Source organism: Camellia sinensis, chromosome 12 (assembly GCF_055761805.1).
Source record: "Camellia sinensis isolate YWXY chromosome 12, ASM5576180v1, whole genome shotgun sequence".
Taxonomy (NCBI): Eukaryota; Viridiplantae; Streptophyta; class Magnoliopsida; order Ericales; family Theaceae; genus Camellia; species Camellia sinensis.
In genome coordinates this window covers 84,723,547-84,740,937 of record NC_138972.1, presented here as the reverse complement: position 1 = coordinate 84,740,937, position 17,391 = coordinate 84,723,547, and the positions used below count along the sequence as shown (strand labels likewise).

Here is a 17,391-nt window from a genome sequence, read left to right as displayed (position 1 = left end):
ATCTCAATGAAAATTCTACAACATAATATGGTCAATTTTTTCACTTCATATATTTCAAATCAAAAAAATTATACATATTAAAATAACAATATCACTATTCAATACATACATCATATCAAGGTAAGGTAATGTAACAGTTACACTTACATTCCATCCCATAGGCTTATTTTGCCACTTCATCTTTCAAGATTTTTTTTAATAATAAAATTTGATTAGGAAATTATTTTCTCAACAAAAAATAAAATAAAATAATTCCTACACTTGGGAAGTAGTAAATATGATTGAATCAACAAAAACAAATTTGAAAATAGTGAAATTTTCTATTTTACGCTACCTTTCACATGTTCTTTCTTCATCACACATGACTGCACATGTATTTGTGAACAAACACGAGAGAGAGAGAGAGAGAGAGAGAGAGAGAGTCAAAATGAAGTTTCACTATCATTCATTTCTGAAACTACTACTAGCTACTAGTATACTATAATTTATCAAAGACAGACACAGAATCAAACATCTCAAGAAGATGATGAAGAAGAAGACGAACCATTATCCTCTCTTTTCTCAATCTCATCCTCAGCTTCTTCTAACAAAGACAAACAAGGACTAATAGTAGAACTCGAACAAGAAAATGACAATGGTGAAATAGGAGAGAGAACACTAGTAGTAGTACTCGTTGATGATGATGATGATGATGAAGAAGAAGAAGCAAAAGCAAGATCAACTAATAAATCAACAAAAGCACCAACAATATACCCATGATTGGATTCATCATTGACTCTGAAATACCAACTCAAGAGCTCTTCAAGAGAGTCCCAGTCTTTGTTCATCAACCCATGAGCCACCACCATCTCCGCCATGGACCGCTTGAAGTCGGCGTAAGGGTTTATCGATTCCATAGCCATCACCACGCTCTCTTTGAATATAAACCCATCACTCTTTGCTTCTTCCATTATCGAAGAACTAGTCTCTCCCGGAGAGAAAAACAACCTCTCCGCCGACCGAAGCCCATTTATCACCGCCTCTATCGACTCCCCTCCTCCTCCGGCGGCGGCGGTGGTGGAGGATTCATCAATCCTCCGGCTGCCGGAGTCGGTTATGCCGGCGTAGGCGGAGTTTATGGTTTTGAAGATGTCTCCGCCGTGGGCCGTGGCGTAGGTGGTGGCGGTGGTGGTGGCTCTGAAAGAGAGGGTTTTGGTGGTGGTGCAGGAGGGCCATGGCCAGGAAGTGGTGGTGGTGGTGGATTCTGGAGTCTTGAAGAAAAATGGGAGCTTCATTTTCTTCCCCATTTTTTTTGTTTTTTTTTGGTTTTGAAATTTGATATGAGGGATTGTAGTTTTTGAAGTTTGAATGGTTGTGTTGTATTGTTTTTTGCTTTGTATTTTTTGGGGTTGTGAAGTGGGAGGTTTTATTGAGGCATTAATGGGGAGTCAGAGGTTCAGGGTGGAGATTTTAAAAGAGTGGTGAGATTGGGAGATGAAGAGAGGACTAGTGGGCTCTTTGTTATATTTAAAACGAAAAATGATATTTTTAAATAATTTTTAAAAAATATTTGAAACTCTAAAAGATTGTTCCCTCAATTATGATATGACTAGGGTATGCCCGTGCCTGAAGGCACGGTGACCATTAATTGAATATAAAATTATTGGGTTAAAATGTAATTTATTTAATTTGTTGGGAAAAAAAATTTGAGGTGAAAATATAAATAAATTATCCGTATGGTTTTGAATTTTCAAATGAATTTTATAATTAGATTTTTGAAAAGAGTTTGGAGTATTGTAGTATGATGACACAAATGCAAACAAAGATCATATCACCAAATATTTACTATTGTAGTATTTTTGTTTATGTAACCCACTTGCAATTTGTAATAGAAAATGAGCATTTTATTATCCTAGCCAATAACAGTATCCAAATAAATTTTTATATCCACATTTTCTTAGATAATGAGTTTTGGTTGAAGTAAAGAAGAGAGATCTCAAAGCTATAGTTTTGCATCAATTTTAATGTAATGGTTAAAATCTACCAATTTTTACGATTTGGTGGTCAGTTTATTGTGCAGAAAATTAAATAAATAAAAAATAAATAAATTGTATGCTGCTTGGTGAATAAATCAATTTGAACATAAATTTTCCAAATTTATAGGTAAACGAAATAATGAAAAGTAAACACATAATTGCTATGTAAAATTCAAGCACAATAAAGCCATAAGATTTTAAACAAACAACAAAATGTAAATCCCACAACACAGAAACATCTATATAAAAATCAGACAAAATACGCCAGCCAATGCTATGCAATAGAAAAAAATAAACAACAAATTAAGCACACCAGCCAATGCTCTGCAATACAAAAAAAATGCCAAATAACAAATTAAGCACACCAGCCAATGCTCTGCAATACAAAAAAAAAAAAGCCAAATAACAAATTAAGCACACCAGCCAATGTTCTGTAATACAAAGAAAATGCAACACCCTTCCTGATAAAAAGATAACCAAATAAAAATATGATTAGTTTTGTTTAACCTAATTCAAGAGCATATTAGGAAGAAAAAACAAAAAAAATATATATCACCTAGTGTGTTACATTTACAAAAACAAACTCATAGCATAAATCAATAATTCAAATGAAAATGATCTAACATACATCTAAACTTAGTTATAAATTCCACATAGATAAAAGACTTTACAAAACTATTGTAAGTAATAAATTTCACATCGATCGGAAACTTTACAAAATATGGATCGTAGCTAGCATATGTATGCTTTTCACAAAAATAAATATGAGACTCAAACTTGTTCTTTCTTAGAAATCCTAGGAGCGCCTCATCACTTTCCAAAAAGTCCTCGTATCAACTTGTATGTATCCCCAGTGAGGAGCATGCACGACAATCTATTAATTTATGAAAATAAAAAAAAGTTAGTATATTAGCAAAAGAAAATTTATATATATATCAAAACACTTTCAAATTGAAATTACCTTGTTACATCCCCATCGAAGCAATCTAGTTGTATTTATATTTTTGAGCTCCATATATTTTTTAACCCAATCCTACAAAAGTCGACACATATAGTAAAATATTTTAAAAATAACAATTTGTAATCAATAGAAACAAAGTTATCAAAAAATAAATTGTACCTTTTGACAAAAGTGGTTTGATCCATAAGTAACACTATAACAAAATTTCAGGATAAACAATGTTTATAGTAGAATCCGGCTCATCATTGGGAAGGAGGACACTTATACGATCAAAGGATGTGCATCTAGATAGGGCCACATACAATTGCCCATGACTAAACACTGGTGTGCGCAAATCAACTCCAACAAATTTCACAGATTGCCCTTGAGATTTATTAATGGTCAGGGCATATGCCAATCGAACTGGAAATTGACGTCTTGTCATTCGAAAAGGCATTTCTGAAGAAGACGGTGTCAAGGATATCCTTGGTATGAATACCAAATTGCCACATTTTTCTCCAGTTAAAATTTGAGCTTCAATTATGCGAGTATTGCATCTAGAAACCATCAATCTTGTGCCATTGCACAGTCCATCTTTTGGTGCAATATTTCTTAACAACATTATAGGACAACCCACTTTCAACTCTACCTTAAAAGCCGGTAGCCCAGGAGGATCTAATGAATTTAAATATTCATTAGGATATCTATTTATTATAGTACGATCAATTTCATCATCTTCAGACATCTTGTCTGCTGCCAAATAAGTATGTGTGTTGCCGGGAAAAATATTCAATGCTGCAGTATTGATAGCACTGACATCATCATTCCGTGCAGAAAGAATTGTACGTTCAGTTAAAAATGTTGCAGTCGATGTCATTGCCACATCCAGTTGCGGATAAACTACTGAGATTATGTCTTTTAGATCTTGGCATTTGTGTATTGTTGATGGAAGTTTAACAATTTCCTGAGGATTGGTCCCAATCTATTTATAAAAATAAATAAATAAAATAGTAAGTAAAATCAATTAAAGTACATAAACGTAAATATATTTCGTCAATTTAAAAGAACCATATAATAGAGAAAAAGTTTGAAGAAATATTACCTCCATCAAGAATTTTGCAAAATTAGCATTTTCAAGATTTGCATGATTCAAGCGCATGTTCAAATTTAAAGACAGAACATGTATATCCTTCCATAGAAAAGAGTGTCTTAATGATGCATTCACAATTTGCTCACGGACTCCTTTGGTTATAACTGGTAAGATTTGTCGAAAATCTCCACCAAGAACAACAGTGATACCCCCAAATGGCTTTTCACTATCACAAGTGTCCCGAAGTGTGCGATCAACTGCCTCAACACAATGTCTATGCTGCATAGGAACTTCATCCCAGATTATAAGTTTTGTTTCTCTAAACAATTCTGCTTGTAATGATTGCTTGCTAAATCCACAAATTGAATTTTCCAATACATCCAACGGAATGGAAAAAGTTGAATGAGCAGTACGACCTCCTACCAATAACAATGATGCAATTCCAGATGAAGCCACAGTAATAACAATATGGCCAAGGCTGCGACACTTTAATGCAATCGCATTGTACAAAAACGTTTTCCCTGTTCCGGCACCTCCATTCAAAAAGAAAATAGTTCCTTTATTTTCAAAGACTGAGGAAATGATTGCATCATAAGCTGTTCGTTGATCATTGTTGAGGCGATCAATAATAATTTCTGCATCTGTCTGTTGTGCCTCATTATGCAGTTGTTGATGTTCGAATATCAACCTGTTACCAACTACTGCACTCCAATTTGTAGAAGGTTGTGGCATTGGCGGGAAGTCAATTAAACTTTTTCCTGATTCTTGGAGCATTTGATTCAAAAGATATAGACCATAGTCTTCAATTTGAGCCTCAGTTGGTTCAGAAATGGCAAACAATGTTCGAATCTTATGTGCAAGATCATCACATATATGCATTGAAAATTGATTCCATAACGTATACGGTTGCAGTGGAGAGCACTGAGTAAGAATAATAGTAAACAATCTCCTTAATTGATAACCAGTTTTCATAACTGCAGCCTCTTTGAGGCATTGTATCCATTCTTCATCATCTTCTAAAAGTCCTCTTGCAACACATGCTGATTTAAATGTATCATGCAAAACATTGTTGACCGTGCGTAAACATTGAAACGATTTTGGTCCTTTGACAACAGTTAATAGCAAACGCAAATAAAATCTCTCTCCACAATTAGGGCTAGCAAAGTACATTCTACCAATTGCATAGCCCTGCTGCCTTGGTTTCCATCTCTTTTCTGAATTAAGCCAAACAAAATGTTGTGGAAATTCTTGGTAAGTGAATGGACATTCGTCTTCCATAGAAGCGCAACATGCAAAAAAACCAGTAAGAGTTGACATTTGTTGGCCAGCTCTAGAAACAATTGCTTCTAATGATTCATCAGGATTAAAAAGAACGCGGTGCATTCCAGGTAAATGAAGTGCTAAGCGTACAACTGTTGGTATCTCTGCATGCAATGGATAACCAAATATTCGCCAAGCAGCTTCTGGAGGTCCAATATACCTCGCATCGAGATATTGTTGGATCTCATTTATCAATCCCAACACCATCGTTGTACGATCATAACCCTTATAAATGTACTTGTGTATATACTTGACGCATCTCATTCCGGCGCAAACTTCCACATTTATGTGACAGTTGAAACGTTTAGAAAGATATGCATTGTATGGTACGATGTCTCTGTTATCAACTTCTTTCCCCCTCACAATATGAGCTTGACCAGTATTGCGACGACGATAGATAGGATATCCATCTTGATCCATAGTAGTTGTTTCTGCAAATGCTCGAGGGTATCTCTTAGTGCATTTACCATTTTCCATACATGGTGCTTGTGGATTTCGAGCACCACATGGTCCATGTACCATACAACACTTGATAGTTTCGAAAAGCATAGGTTCATCTTTTGGATCTGGAAATTCCGCACAAACCAATTTGTCTACTTGAGCACATGTTCGAATTTTGTCTGGACCCTTAAGAAATAGAAGTGCATGCATATGAGGAAGGCCTCGCTTTTGGAATTCAATTGTAAAAACATGCGCAACTTTATTACCAAACACTCGGTTTGTTTCTATCTCCTTCATCAAGCACTTTCTCTTTAACTCAAAAACACGGGCAATTAAATCAGGACGATCAATAGGCTTTTGGTGCGGTAATAATGCCGAAGTAATTTCTGGCCAATTAGGATTTGCAGTCATGGTGAGAAAAATGTCTGGATGTTGGTTGTATCGCGTGATAGCCATTGAGTCTTGAAAGATTTCAAACATGTGTCTAGGACCTCCAGCAAATGAAGATGGCAAAACAAATCTTTGACCAATTTGATTGGGTTGAAGGTCATTTGGATCAATATCTGTCAAATCTTGGTAAAGTTCAGCACGGATCTTCCCTTGATTAAGCTTGTAGTAAGTCAACCTATTTTGTTCAGTTGCGGCCCAAGCATCAACCAAAAACTCTTGGAACAGTTTTCCAGCTCTCAAAATTGTTGAATACTCTGTGGGTCGTTCAAACAAACGATAACTATAAAAATCCATTTGAGTAAGTCGATCAGTTGAAGGACGATCACGTTCAACATCCCACAGTTTCATCCCAGGTTCCCATCCAAGCTCACCATGTGGAAATAATAAAACATAATGTAATGGCAAATATGCTGGGTGACATTCATTGATTTGCATTAGCTCATTATTTCCATGTAGATGTAAGATAACATCTCTCATTCCACTAACCTTGGTTCCATCACCTGGTATTACAACTGCAATCTCATCTGTAGTTGGTAGGTTATACCGTCGTCGATCTGTCGATGAACTGTAGTGGAGATGAGCAGGCAAATTTCGTCCTGTCAAGGCTAATTGATTCAAAATTGCATGAGCCTGGCGAAATTTAGCAACGAATGCATTAACCTGTAATAAACTATCTTGAATAGTTTTTAGAACATCTCTTCTTAATTGAGGATTTCTACGATTGCGAACTTCTAAAGCTGAATCAGGGTCATAAATGTACAATTGCGCATAAGCTGCATCTTGCCCTGATTGTGGTAGTAGTGATCCTGTTCGATGTCGCAATTCCCCATGGATAGTGAATGATGTAGGGCCTCTTCCAGTAAGTACTCTTGGATCTAATGTAGCACCAAGACTTGTAAAAGCATTGGTTGCATTGTACACTCGAGTATAACGTCGAAACGATTTTGATTTATCATCATTCCCATCATATAATGCTTGAAGAAGTGAAGGGGGTGTAATAAGCAGAGGAAGCTTAACCTTCCCTTTTGAACAACATGTTCCGAATAGAGGACGGTTTGGAGATGATTTTACTAATTTTTCATCCATCCAATGTAATGCTGAACAGAAAGGACATAATACATCCATCTTGCCAAGAGAATGACGACATGAATTTATATGTGCTCGAGTACCAACCATTGGACCCATAGGCATATCCTCTAATTCCTCATTAGTACATAGATCCTCTTGAAGGGAAGGAGTTGTAAGAGTAGGCCTACAAATATTGATTCTGTGTAAATTAAAATAGAATGGCAATCGTAGGAGTATGTATTTGAAGAATTAAACACAGTCTTTTACCAATTCCTTTGTGGAGCTAAAGATGTGCTTGGCATTGAGAACGAACATGTGGAAGGATGTGCAACCATTGTTCGTTTTTGCGCCGACTGAGTGTCCTCAGTTGCCTTTGTTCCTAGTTCCAAGCAAGCACGACTACGACGACACGGTATTAAAGAAGTTTGTCTCGGTTGAATACATTCTCTTGATTTCTCTCGTTCTCGCCGTGCACGTTGGGCCAATGTAGCTTTTGATATAACATTCTTATTGTGTGCCTAAAATGTGAATATTATGTCATTGATACCTAAAATACAAATATTATCGTATACTATTTTATTTCTTTTTCTTCCTGCCTTGTGATAATTTTAAGAATATTTTTACATTTTCTTTGTCCTACTTCCTTTTCCATTTTGCTTCATTTTCCCTCTTCATGCCTTGTGATAGAACAATTTATTTTTTAATTATTGTTTTCTCTTTCTTCTTGCCTCATGATGATTTTAAGAAAATTAAAAATATTTTCTATGCCTATGTTCCTCTGTTCCTTTGCTTAGATGTTATAAAGTTTTTCTTGGAGTTGATAAAGGTTACAATTATTTTTTAGGAAATGTTAAAGAGAGCTAAAAATACTTTGTTTGAGTATACAGAAAACAAAGAGCACACAAAAAAAATTGACAACACAATTTAAAATTTTAAAAATATACATGATCAATGTTCACTTAAACAATATGATTGGCTTTGTTTTACTCGATAAATATTTTTTTAAAGATGTTGAATATATACCATTGGACATGCGTTTTCCTTTCCTTTGTCAAAAGAAGTTGCCTTTTCTTTTCCTTTAGACATTGCCTTGGCCTTTTCCTTTTCCTTTGCCTACAGAATACGAAAAAGAACATGTATTTATAGAATTTATTAAGATTACGAAAAAAGAATATGTTGAACTTGATATTTATACTTACCTTAGAATTGCGGATAATATTAAGATTGCACTCATCACGAATAACAACACCAATATTCCTAGTCTCATGGAGCAATGGGCTTGCATGAGTAGGCCTACAAATATTTGTTGTGTACAAAATAAAATTTATAAAATAAAATCTTAGCAATAAGAATATGTATTTGTAGAATTAAATACAATGTTTTACCAATTCCTTTGTGAAGCTAAAGATGTGCTTGGCGAAGGCAGATGTGTAAACATTACTCCTTTCTGAGCCAGTGGAGTATTAGTTGTGTTTGGTGGAATCAATTCTCTCGATCTCTCTCGTTCACGTCGCGAACGTTGTCCCAATTGATATGAAGAGCTTGCCTTATCATTTCTTTCGCGTTCTCGCCGTGCACGTTGAGCCAATGCAGCTTTCGATATAACATTATTGTTATGTGCCTAAAACATGAAGATTAATTTCATAAGATGCCTAAATTTTATCATCTATTGTTTTATACTTTACTCTTCATTTGTAAAAAAATTGAAAACTTTTTCATTTTGTATCCTTCCTCCCCTCATTCCTTTTTTTTGTTCTATTCCTTTTTTATTCTCTTGTAGATGTTCATGTCAATAGCAAAACGCCAAAAAAGAATAATAATAATTTAAAACAAATATAATGTTTTTTGTACAAATGATGTTTTTTGTACATTTGATACAAATTTATAGTTATTTCCAAAAAAGAATAAAAATATTTTAGCATGCTTCCATTTAAAGTTATAATGTTATATGTCACTGTGCAAGTAGTATGTCAATTTTACATTTAAAAATAAATAAATAATCAAGGTTCATGGTCCAAAATAAATATTTCAAAAAAATAACTTTAAATGGAAATGTTGAAGAGCCATACTACTGAACATGCATTTTCCTTTCCCTTGCCCGAAACGGTGGTCTTTTCGTTTTTCTTCAACAATGCCTTGGCAATTTCCTTTTCTTTTGCCTACAAAAAGTAAAAATAAATTTAAAGAATAAAGAATATATATATTATATATATGTAGAAAGTTTTTAAAAAATATATAAATAAGAATATACGATGTATACGGTGTTTTGAATGAAAAAAAAATCTATATAATTAAATTGGGCCTACCTCTCGAACACGGATGACATTAAGGGCACGCTCATCACGGATAACAACATTAACATTTCTTTCTTGAAGAAATTGGACCTAAAAATACAAAAGAATTAGAGGTAAAAAAAATAAAAAAATTATACATGTAAGAAAATGAGTAAAAGGAATCAGTATTACAGTTCGACGTAGGTCTCCATCCATCTGTAAATTATAAGAAAAGAGAATTTTGTTATAAGGAATTAGATAAAAAAAAAATTATGAAAAGAAAAGAAAATTGACTTTTGCTTATAAGAAAAATGTTTTTTTTTTTTCAAATAAATAAAAAAGAAAACAACTTACGTGACCAAAAATAGTAATGTTGTCCATAATTAGCGGTTGAAGGTCAATGGTGTCGCAACCTGAAAGTGCCGGGTTATGTAAATTTGACAAAGATAACTGTATGAAGGCAAAATGAGGTTTAATAATTGCCATAAAGAAAAATTAATCGCTACAAAATTAACAACCTCCTAACATATTTTAGTTAACAACCTAGTTTAAGAAGTTCGTTTGTGCATGAATATCACAGATGGAGAAATTCACCTACTACAGGATAGAAGAAAAATTATAATTTTTTTATGTCTTCAATATACGTTAAAAAGGATAGAAGAAAAATTAAATACTCTCATAGAATTCTTCATAATTTTTCTCTATTGACCAAAATGTAGAACTATAGCAATACATGATTTTGTGGTTGATTCTATATAGCAACTTTGCACTGACAAAGGTTAATTCTTATGGATTGTATTGCCCATTTTTCCTACTAACAACAAAGTAAATTATAAAAAAAATATAAATTATACTAATGAATAAAATTTTAGCAAAACTTAATTACAGAAATTTAATTACTAAATTTGCATTTTAAAATGTGAAAATGAAAAATAAGTAAAAAACTACAATAAAAATTTATAAAAGGGCTCACCACACTGTAACTGGAAAATTACAAATACCTTTTGTATTATCTGTATAATTGCAAATGCCTTTTTCAAAAAAGTATACTACACAGTAGCTTATTTACTCCAAGGAGTAGTACTCTCATAAAAATCATTAAAAAGTTATTAAAACAATTTTTTAAAATAAGTTTAAGTTTTTTCAAAAGTCCTGATAAACATCTAAAAAGTCTGGACTCTTAAGTTATTTTAAGTTATTTTAAGTCATTCTAAAAAGTCCTGAAAAAAACATTTAAGTTATTTTAAGTTTTTTAAAATAAGTTTAAGTTTAAGTTTTTTGAAAAATTCCATAAATAAAATTGAAACAGAAAAATAAACTGGACTCTTTTTAAAGAGAGAGAAGCCTAAACATTTTAAAATAGCAGTTCAATTAAAAAACGAAATTAAAAACAATTCACTAAAAGCAAAAAAAATAAGGGTCATCAAATTAACAGTTATATACCAAGATACATAACTATACACACTATATTAGACTTATTTCTAAACCAAATATTAAAAGCTTAATGTTTAATGTAATTATTGAAAATTCGAAGACCAAACATGAAAATTCCAAAGCATTAAAGAAATATGAAAGAGTCCATTCATTAATCCAAAACATTTATTAACCCACTGCAATTTTCAATAAATAAAGTGAGGAACTAATAAAGAATTGCAAGGGATAGAACACATCACAAAAAATGTATACAAATCTATTTTTATATTTGGTGAGTAAAAATATGACCATTGATGATTAAAGAGAGCCTCAACCCATCTGACCAAGATGAAACAAAAATCTATATAACAACAACCTAATTAATGTCAACATTAACTCAGAGTTTTTTTTGGAAGCTCAACCCATTAAGATGAAATAAAAATGATTGTAAATATAAAACCCAATTTTTCTTAACCCTCATTTGAAACACGAAACCTATTTTTCCTTAACCTCCATTTGATAAAGAGAGAAAAGTGGGTGTTAAAATTCCATTGATTATTAAAGGGTACCTCAACCCAATTAATGTTAACATTAACTCAGAGTTTTTTTTGGAAGCTCAACCCATTAAGATGAAATAAAAATGATTGCTAACAACTAACCCAATTTTCCTGGAGGAGGGGTCACTGTTGTGAGCCCCTCCTTGCTGTGTCTGCTGTGCGGACAAAAGCGGCGCCGTTTCATGTGCTTTTGGTTTAGCATGTATAATTTGGTTGGTTTGTTCTCAGTGAATGGGTTGGGAAAGACAAAGTTGTATGTCATAAAATTTTCTTCTTCCTTATTTATTTATTTATTTATTTATGGTTTTGCCATTTAAAAAAAAAAATTATTATGTATTTTTTTTAATATGTTATGTATTTTTGTGACAAATATTAAATAATTATTTGATAGAGTTAAGACAATTTTTGATTCAGAAATAAAGTTATGCATTTTGTAGTAATATTACTTATTTTATGATTAAAAAATGTTTGAATAAAAAAAAATGTAACCTTAAATTTTGAATCATAAATTGTCATAACTCATAAAAAAATAATATAACATTTTTGACAAAAATACAAAGCATATATATAACTTTTTTGCTAATAACGGTGTATATGGTTCACAGTGGACCAATTATTATGTCATTTTTTGATGAGTTACGGCAATTTATCATTTAAAAATTAAGGTTACATATTTTTTAACTATAAAATATGTAACATTATCATAAAATGTATAATTTTACTTCTGAATCACAAATTATTGTAATACTATCAAAAAAATTATATAATATTTACTACAAAAATATATAACATATACAAAAAAATTACATAATAAATAAATAAATAATTTGCAAAAAAAAAAAAGAAAAAAAGAAAGAAAATCTTATAGCATACAATTGTGTTTTCCCTAACCCATTCACAAACAACAAACCAAACCATTATACTTGTTTAATAAAAAAAAACATGAAAAGGCGTCGCTTTTGTCTGCACAACAGACACAGCAGGGAAGAGCTCACAGCAGTGACCTCTCCTCCAATTTTCCTTAACCCTCATTTGAAACATGAAACCCATTTTTCCTTAACCTCCGTTTGATAAAGAGAGAAAAGTGGGTGTTAAAAATTACATCTGAGCCATTGTTTTTAATTACTAATTTTGCATTTTAAAATGTGAAAAAAAATAAGTAAAAAAACTACAACAAAAATTTATAAAGGGGCTCAACAAAAATTACAAATGCCTTTTGTATTATCTATATAATTACAAATGTCTTTTTCAATACGCATCATAAAAATTTATACTACACAGTAGCTTATTTACTCAGTAGCTTATATAAACCCAAGAGTAATACTCTCATAAAAACCATAAAAAAATTATTAAAACAAATTTTTAAAAGAAGTTTAAGTTTTTTCAAAAGACTTGATAAACATCTAAAAAGTCTTCTTTTTTTTTTTTGAAAAATTAAAAAAATAAAATTTAAAAAGCTAAATAAATTGGACTCTTTTTAGAGAGAGAGAGAAGCCCAAATATTTTGAAATAGCAGTTCAATAAAAAACCAAATTAAAAACAATTTACTAAAAGCCAAAAAAAAAAAAAAGGCCATCAAATAAAAAGGGTTAACTTTTTAATGTTCCCTTTTCCTTTCAATCAACAAATTCCCTTCAAATCCTAAATCCAAATACAGCCTAAGAGATGGGAAAAAAAAAAAAGAAGACATATCATATTACAAAATTAAACTGTAACAAAATCCTTGTAATTGCATGAATATCACAAATGGGGAAATTGAACTACTATAGGATGGAAGACAAATTTATATTTTTGTGTCTTCATCATTTTTCTGTATCTGCCAAAATGTAGAACTATTGCAATACATGATTTTGCGGTTGATTCTACATAGTAATTTTGCATTGACAACAGTTAAATTGTTATGGATTGTACTGCCCACTTTTCCTATTGACAACTAATGTATACCACACAACAAAAAAAAAAAAAAGTAAATTCTAAAAAAATGTAAATTATACTACTTATGAATAAAATTTTAGCAAAACTTCAATATAGAAATTTAATTACTAATTTTTCATTTTAAAATGTGGAAAAAAAATAGGTTAAAACCTACAATAAAAATTTATAAAAGGTCTCACCACACTGTAATTGGATAATTACAAATATCTTTTGTCTTATCTATATGATTATTTGGGGAGGCAAATAAAGTCTGTCTAGTTATTTTTACAGTCTTTTTTCAATTTAGAAGAGTGTTATCATTACATTATTTTTTTCTTCTTTAGGGTGGTTTTGTTTCCTTACTACCTTTTGTTGAAACAGTTCATGCTTCAACTACTTTCTTAAACCTACAAACATTTTCATGATTTTAGCAAAACTTCAATATAGAAATTTAATTACTAATTTTTTTCTTTAGGGTGGTTTTGTTTCGGGTGGTTTTGTTTCCTTACTACCTTTTGTTGAAACAGTTCATGCTTCAACTATTTCTTAAACCTACAAACATTTTCATGATTTTAGCAAAACTTCAATATAGAAATTTAATTACTAATTTTTCATTTTAAAATGTGAAAAAAAAAATAGGTTAAAACCTACAATAAAAATTTATAAAAGGTCTCACCACACTGTAATTGGATAATTACAAATATCTTTTGTCTTATCTATATGATTATTTGGGGAGGCAAATAAAGTCTGTCTAGTTATTTTTACAGTATTTTTTCAATTTAGAAGAGTGTTATCATTACATTATTTTTTTCTTCTTTAGGGTGGTTTTGTTTCCTTACTGCATTTTGTTGAAACAGTTCATGCTTCAACTACTTTCTTAAACCTACAAACAATTCATGATTCTAACTGATCTTTTTACATCTCTATCACTGCTCATAAGATTTCACAGTAGACGTGGTAAGAGAAAGGTTTTAGATAGTAATTTCACAATTCAATCCACTCAAATCTTTACCACGTTGATAGAAAGTAACCCATTTCTTAAAAACTGTCATTTACCCCTTACTTGCTCCACTTAAGCATCCTCAAGATACTCTAATGCATTGTATGGGACAACTTTAGAGATAACCTTTTTATAAGGGAAAACAGAACCATAATATCTTGAAAACTTTTTACAGTCCAAAAGTTTTGTTGTTGAAACTTAAAGCAGAACTATAGGATACTTCAGAAAATTAAAATAGTTCAAATTTAAATTTGTTTAGATGTGATTTTAAGATTGAATTTGAAAATTTTGTCTTGACAAATTTGAAATAACGTAGTAGTTACTTGAAATCCTTAATACTAAGTGTTACAGTTCTACAAAGAACCTAATAATAGCTTAAACTACTTGGTTAAAAACTATAGAATCTCTAATTGGACATAGGTCAAAAACTATAGAATCTTTAATCCTTGATGCTTTGTGATACAGTGTAGCTTATCTAAATTGGACATAGGTTGCGATGCAAATGGTGTTGGATTTGGATTATGGGTCCCCAATTGGTTATTAAAAAAAAAAAACACAATACAAAATTTTATTTTGTTTAACATTTGATACGTTATAGGAATTATTAAAGCTCATCCTCAACAGCAGCATTTAATAGATTATAGGAATTATTATCACCAAATAAATGGGCTTCTGATTATGCCTATAATGCAAACAAAATGCTAATGTTTCAAAATCAAACTAAAAAACAGAATGCTAATGTCATCAGCACCCATTTTATTCAATAATTTCATAGGATGAAACCCACAAATATGAACCCAAAATCAAAACTCATTTCATAGAAATCCAAAATACAATTTTATAGATATCAAAACCAAAATCAAAACCCATTATAATCATAGGTTAGTTGATAAAACCCATCAATGAAATAGAAATATATAAACCCATCATATTTGCAACTAATTTCAAACCTACAAAAAGAAAATGTAAAGAAAATGTCACCAGCGCCAAAATGTAAAGAAAATGTAAACCCATCATAGGCATAGAGTTTTCAATGAATGAATATATGTTCAAAAAATTTTAATACAAAGATTCTTAAATTTTCAACCATCATGGTCATCTAGTAGAGTTTTCAATGAATGAATATAATATATATTTTAATGAATGAATATATATTCAAAAATACTTTTAATGAATGAATGAATTTTTAATGAATGAATATATATTCAAAAAAAATTCAATCTTAAAGATTCTTAAATTTTTAATGAATGAATATATATTCAAAAATACTAAGATCATATAATATAGAGCTCAAGAAATCTGTATAAAAAATTAAGAAGGGTCATGTTCATGACACTTTTTATACCCCAATACACTTTTTATACATATACTAAGAAACGTTTTACACATCTATATGTCACTATTTTGTATAAAAAATCAGTATTTTCCTTAAGGTAACTATTTTGTTATTACAACAGAAAAAACAAAAAGAAAAAAAGATACCAACTTAATACCTCTTTGTGCCTTTTTCGCTAGGAGTAATGTTGCCCTGTTCTTGATCAACTGAAGCACTGATATAATCCCCTGCTTTCCAAATTCACCTAAATCATTAGATGCAAAATAAATTAGAGTAAACTGGAACAACATTTTCCAAAGCAACAATTTCAAAGGTAAAAAAAAACAGAAGGAAAATCATGATATTAACAATAGATTTTGGCCTTGAAAATTTCCCAAAGCAACAAGCAAATTTTAAAATTTTAATCTTGAGATGTCAGAATTTTTAAATCTTAAATGATATACATATGAGCACATGTTCTTAAATGAATTTTTAAATGAATTTTTAAATCTTAACTGTGTAACTGTGTAATAAGGAAAATCATGTTCTTAAACTGTGAATGAATCTATAAACCCACTTCAATGATAGAAATCCATTTCATAAGAGGGAAAAAGCTAAAAAGAATAGAAACCCACTTCAATGATAGAAAGTATGTAAGAAGAATAGGAGGGAAAAAGCTAAAACCAGTTTGTATTTAAGAAGCATTGTTTTAACAATTTCAAAGGTAAAAAAAAACAGAAGGTGGTCCGAAACAGAAGGTGTTTCAATGACAAACAGAAGGTGTTTCAATGACCCACTTCAATGACAAACAGAAGGTGTTTCAATGACCCACTTCAATGATAAAAACAGAAGGTGTTTCAATGACCCATAGCCTTAATGTTTCAATTTCAACTTCAATGACCCACGGCCTTAATGTTTCAATTTCAGAGAGCAAGCATTCAAACTGAGCATTCAAACTCAAGGTGAGCAAAATAAAGTGAGGAGAGGAGGGTGTCTTACCTGGTCATTGGTAGAGAAGAGAGCTTTCACAGAGTTTTCTTCCTTCTTCACAGCTTTCTTCGAAGCTTTGTTCCTAGCCTTCTGCATTGATAGGAATACAAATGATGCCTTACCTGGTAAAATGCAGTGGGTTGGTGAGAGTTGATAGGAATACAAATCTGGACCATTGGATTTTAGCTATGGACAAATCTAAACCAGTGAAACTCTTTTCAATCTCAACCATTGTTTTTAAATTAGATAAATCTAAACCATTAAAGATAATTTGTGAGAGAGACATTTTCAAAAATAAATCTGAGCCATTGCTTTTAAATCTAAACAGATCTGAACCATTGATTTGAAAGACATTTTCAAATTAACCCTTCCATTGTTATATAGATGAGCGTCAATTGAAAATTTTTACCATATAACCCTTGAAAGGTGTGTTTATACACCTTTAATAATATTATTATTTTTTTAATTATGACAAGTTATGATTCATGAGATCTTTAATTATGATTATTTTTTTTAATTATGACTTAAAAAATATAAAATTATGTTATTTTTTTCTTTAGTTATACTATAATCTTTCCACCTTATAATTAAAGAAAAAAAAAATA

At 31.1% G+C, this 17,391-nt stretch overlaps 2 protein-coding genes across 3 annotated transcripts; both read right to left on the bottom strand.

The window, feature by feature from the left end:
• Positions 1-419: 419 nt before the first annotated feature.
• On the bottom strand, positions 420-1,487 carry LOC114283683 (transcription repressor OFP15). Its single transcript, XM_028226562.2, has one exon. It carries the CDS (start codon positions 1,284-1,286, stop codon positions 516-518), a length of 771 nt encoding a protein of 256 aa, XP_028082363.1. The 5' UTR covers positions 1,287-1,487; the 3' UTR covers positions 420-515.
• Positions 1,488-2,198: 711 nt separating this feature from the next.
• LOC145804201 (uncharacterized) lies at positions 2,199-16,906 on the bottom strand. Of its 2 annotated transcripts, XM_082897938.1 has the most exons (11): positions 16,796-16,906; positions 15,975-16,061; positions 9,952-10,010; positions 9,790-9,813; positions 9,631-9,708; positions 9,394-9,483; positions 8,710-8,945; positions 8,524-8,617; positions 8,348-8,437; positions 2,977-3,048; positions 2,199-2,889 (listed from the first exon to the last, which is right to left on the bottom strand). In XM_082897938.1, the coding sequence occupies exons 3-11, from the start codon at positions 9,976-9,978 to the stop codon at positions 2,812-2,814; spliced, it is 789 nt and encodes a 262-aa protein (XP_082754064.1). In that variant the 5' UTR covers positions 9,979-10,010; positions 15,975-16,061; positions 16,796-16,906; the 3' UTR covers positions 2,199-2,811. The 2 variants fall into 2 exon arrangements, with proteins under 2 accessions (XP_082754064.1, XP_082754063.1); XM_082897937.1 differs by lacking the exons at positions 15,975-16,061; positions 16,796-16,906 and having other exon boundaries at positions 9,952-10,438.
• Between the last annotated feature and the right edge of the window lie 485 nt (positions 16,907-17,391).

What these genes read in the sequence shown, in the direction of transcription:
- LOC114283683 (XM_028226562.2), bottom strand. Translation starts at nt 1,286, where the DNA reads ATGGGGAAGAAAATGAAGCTCCCATTTTTCTTCAAGACTCCAGAATCC.
- LOC145804201 (XM_082897937.1), bottom strand. Translation starts at nt 10,083, where the DNA reads ATGGCAATTATTAAACCTCATTTTGCCTTCATACAGTTATCTTTGTCA. An exon ending in TTAGCTTCACAAAGGAATTG is followed by an intron (nt 8,618 to 8,709) that starts GTAAAACATTGT and finishes AAATATTTGTAG; the next exon opens with GCCTACTCATGCAAGCCCAT. An exon ending in AGGAAAACGCATGTCCAATG is followed by an intron (nt 3,049 to 8,347) that starts GTATATATTCAA and finishes CGACTTTTGTAG; the next exon opens with GATTGGGTTAAAAAATATAT.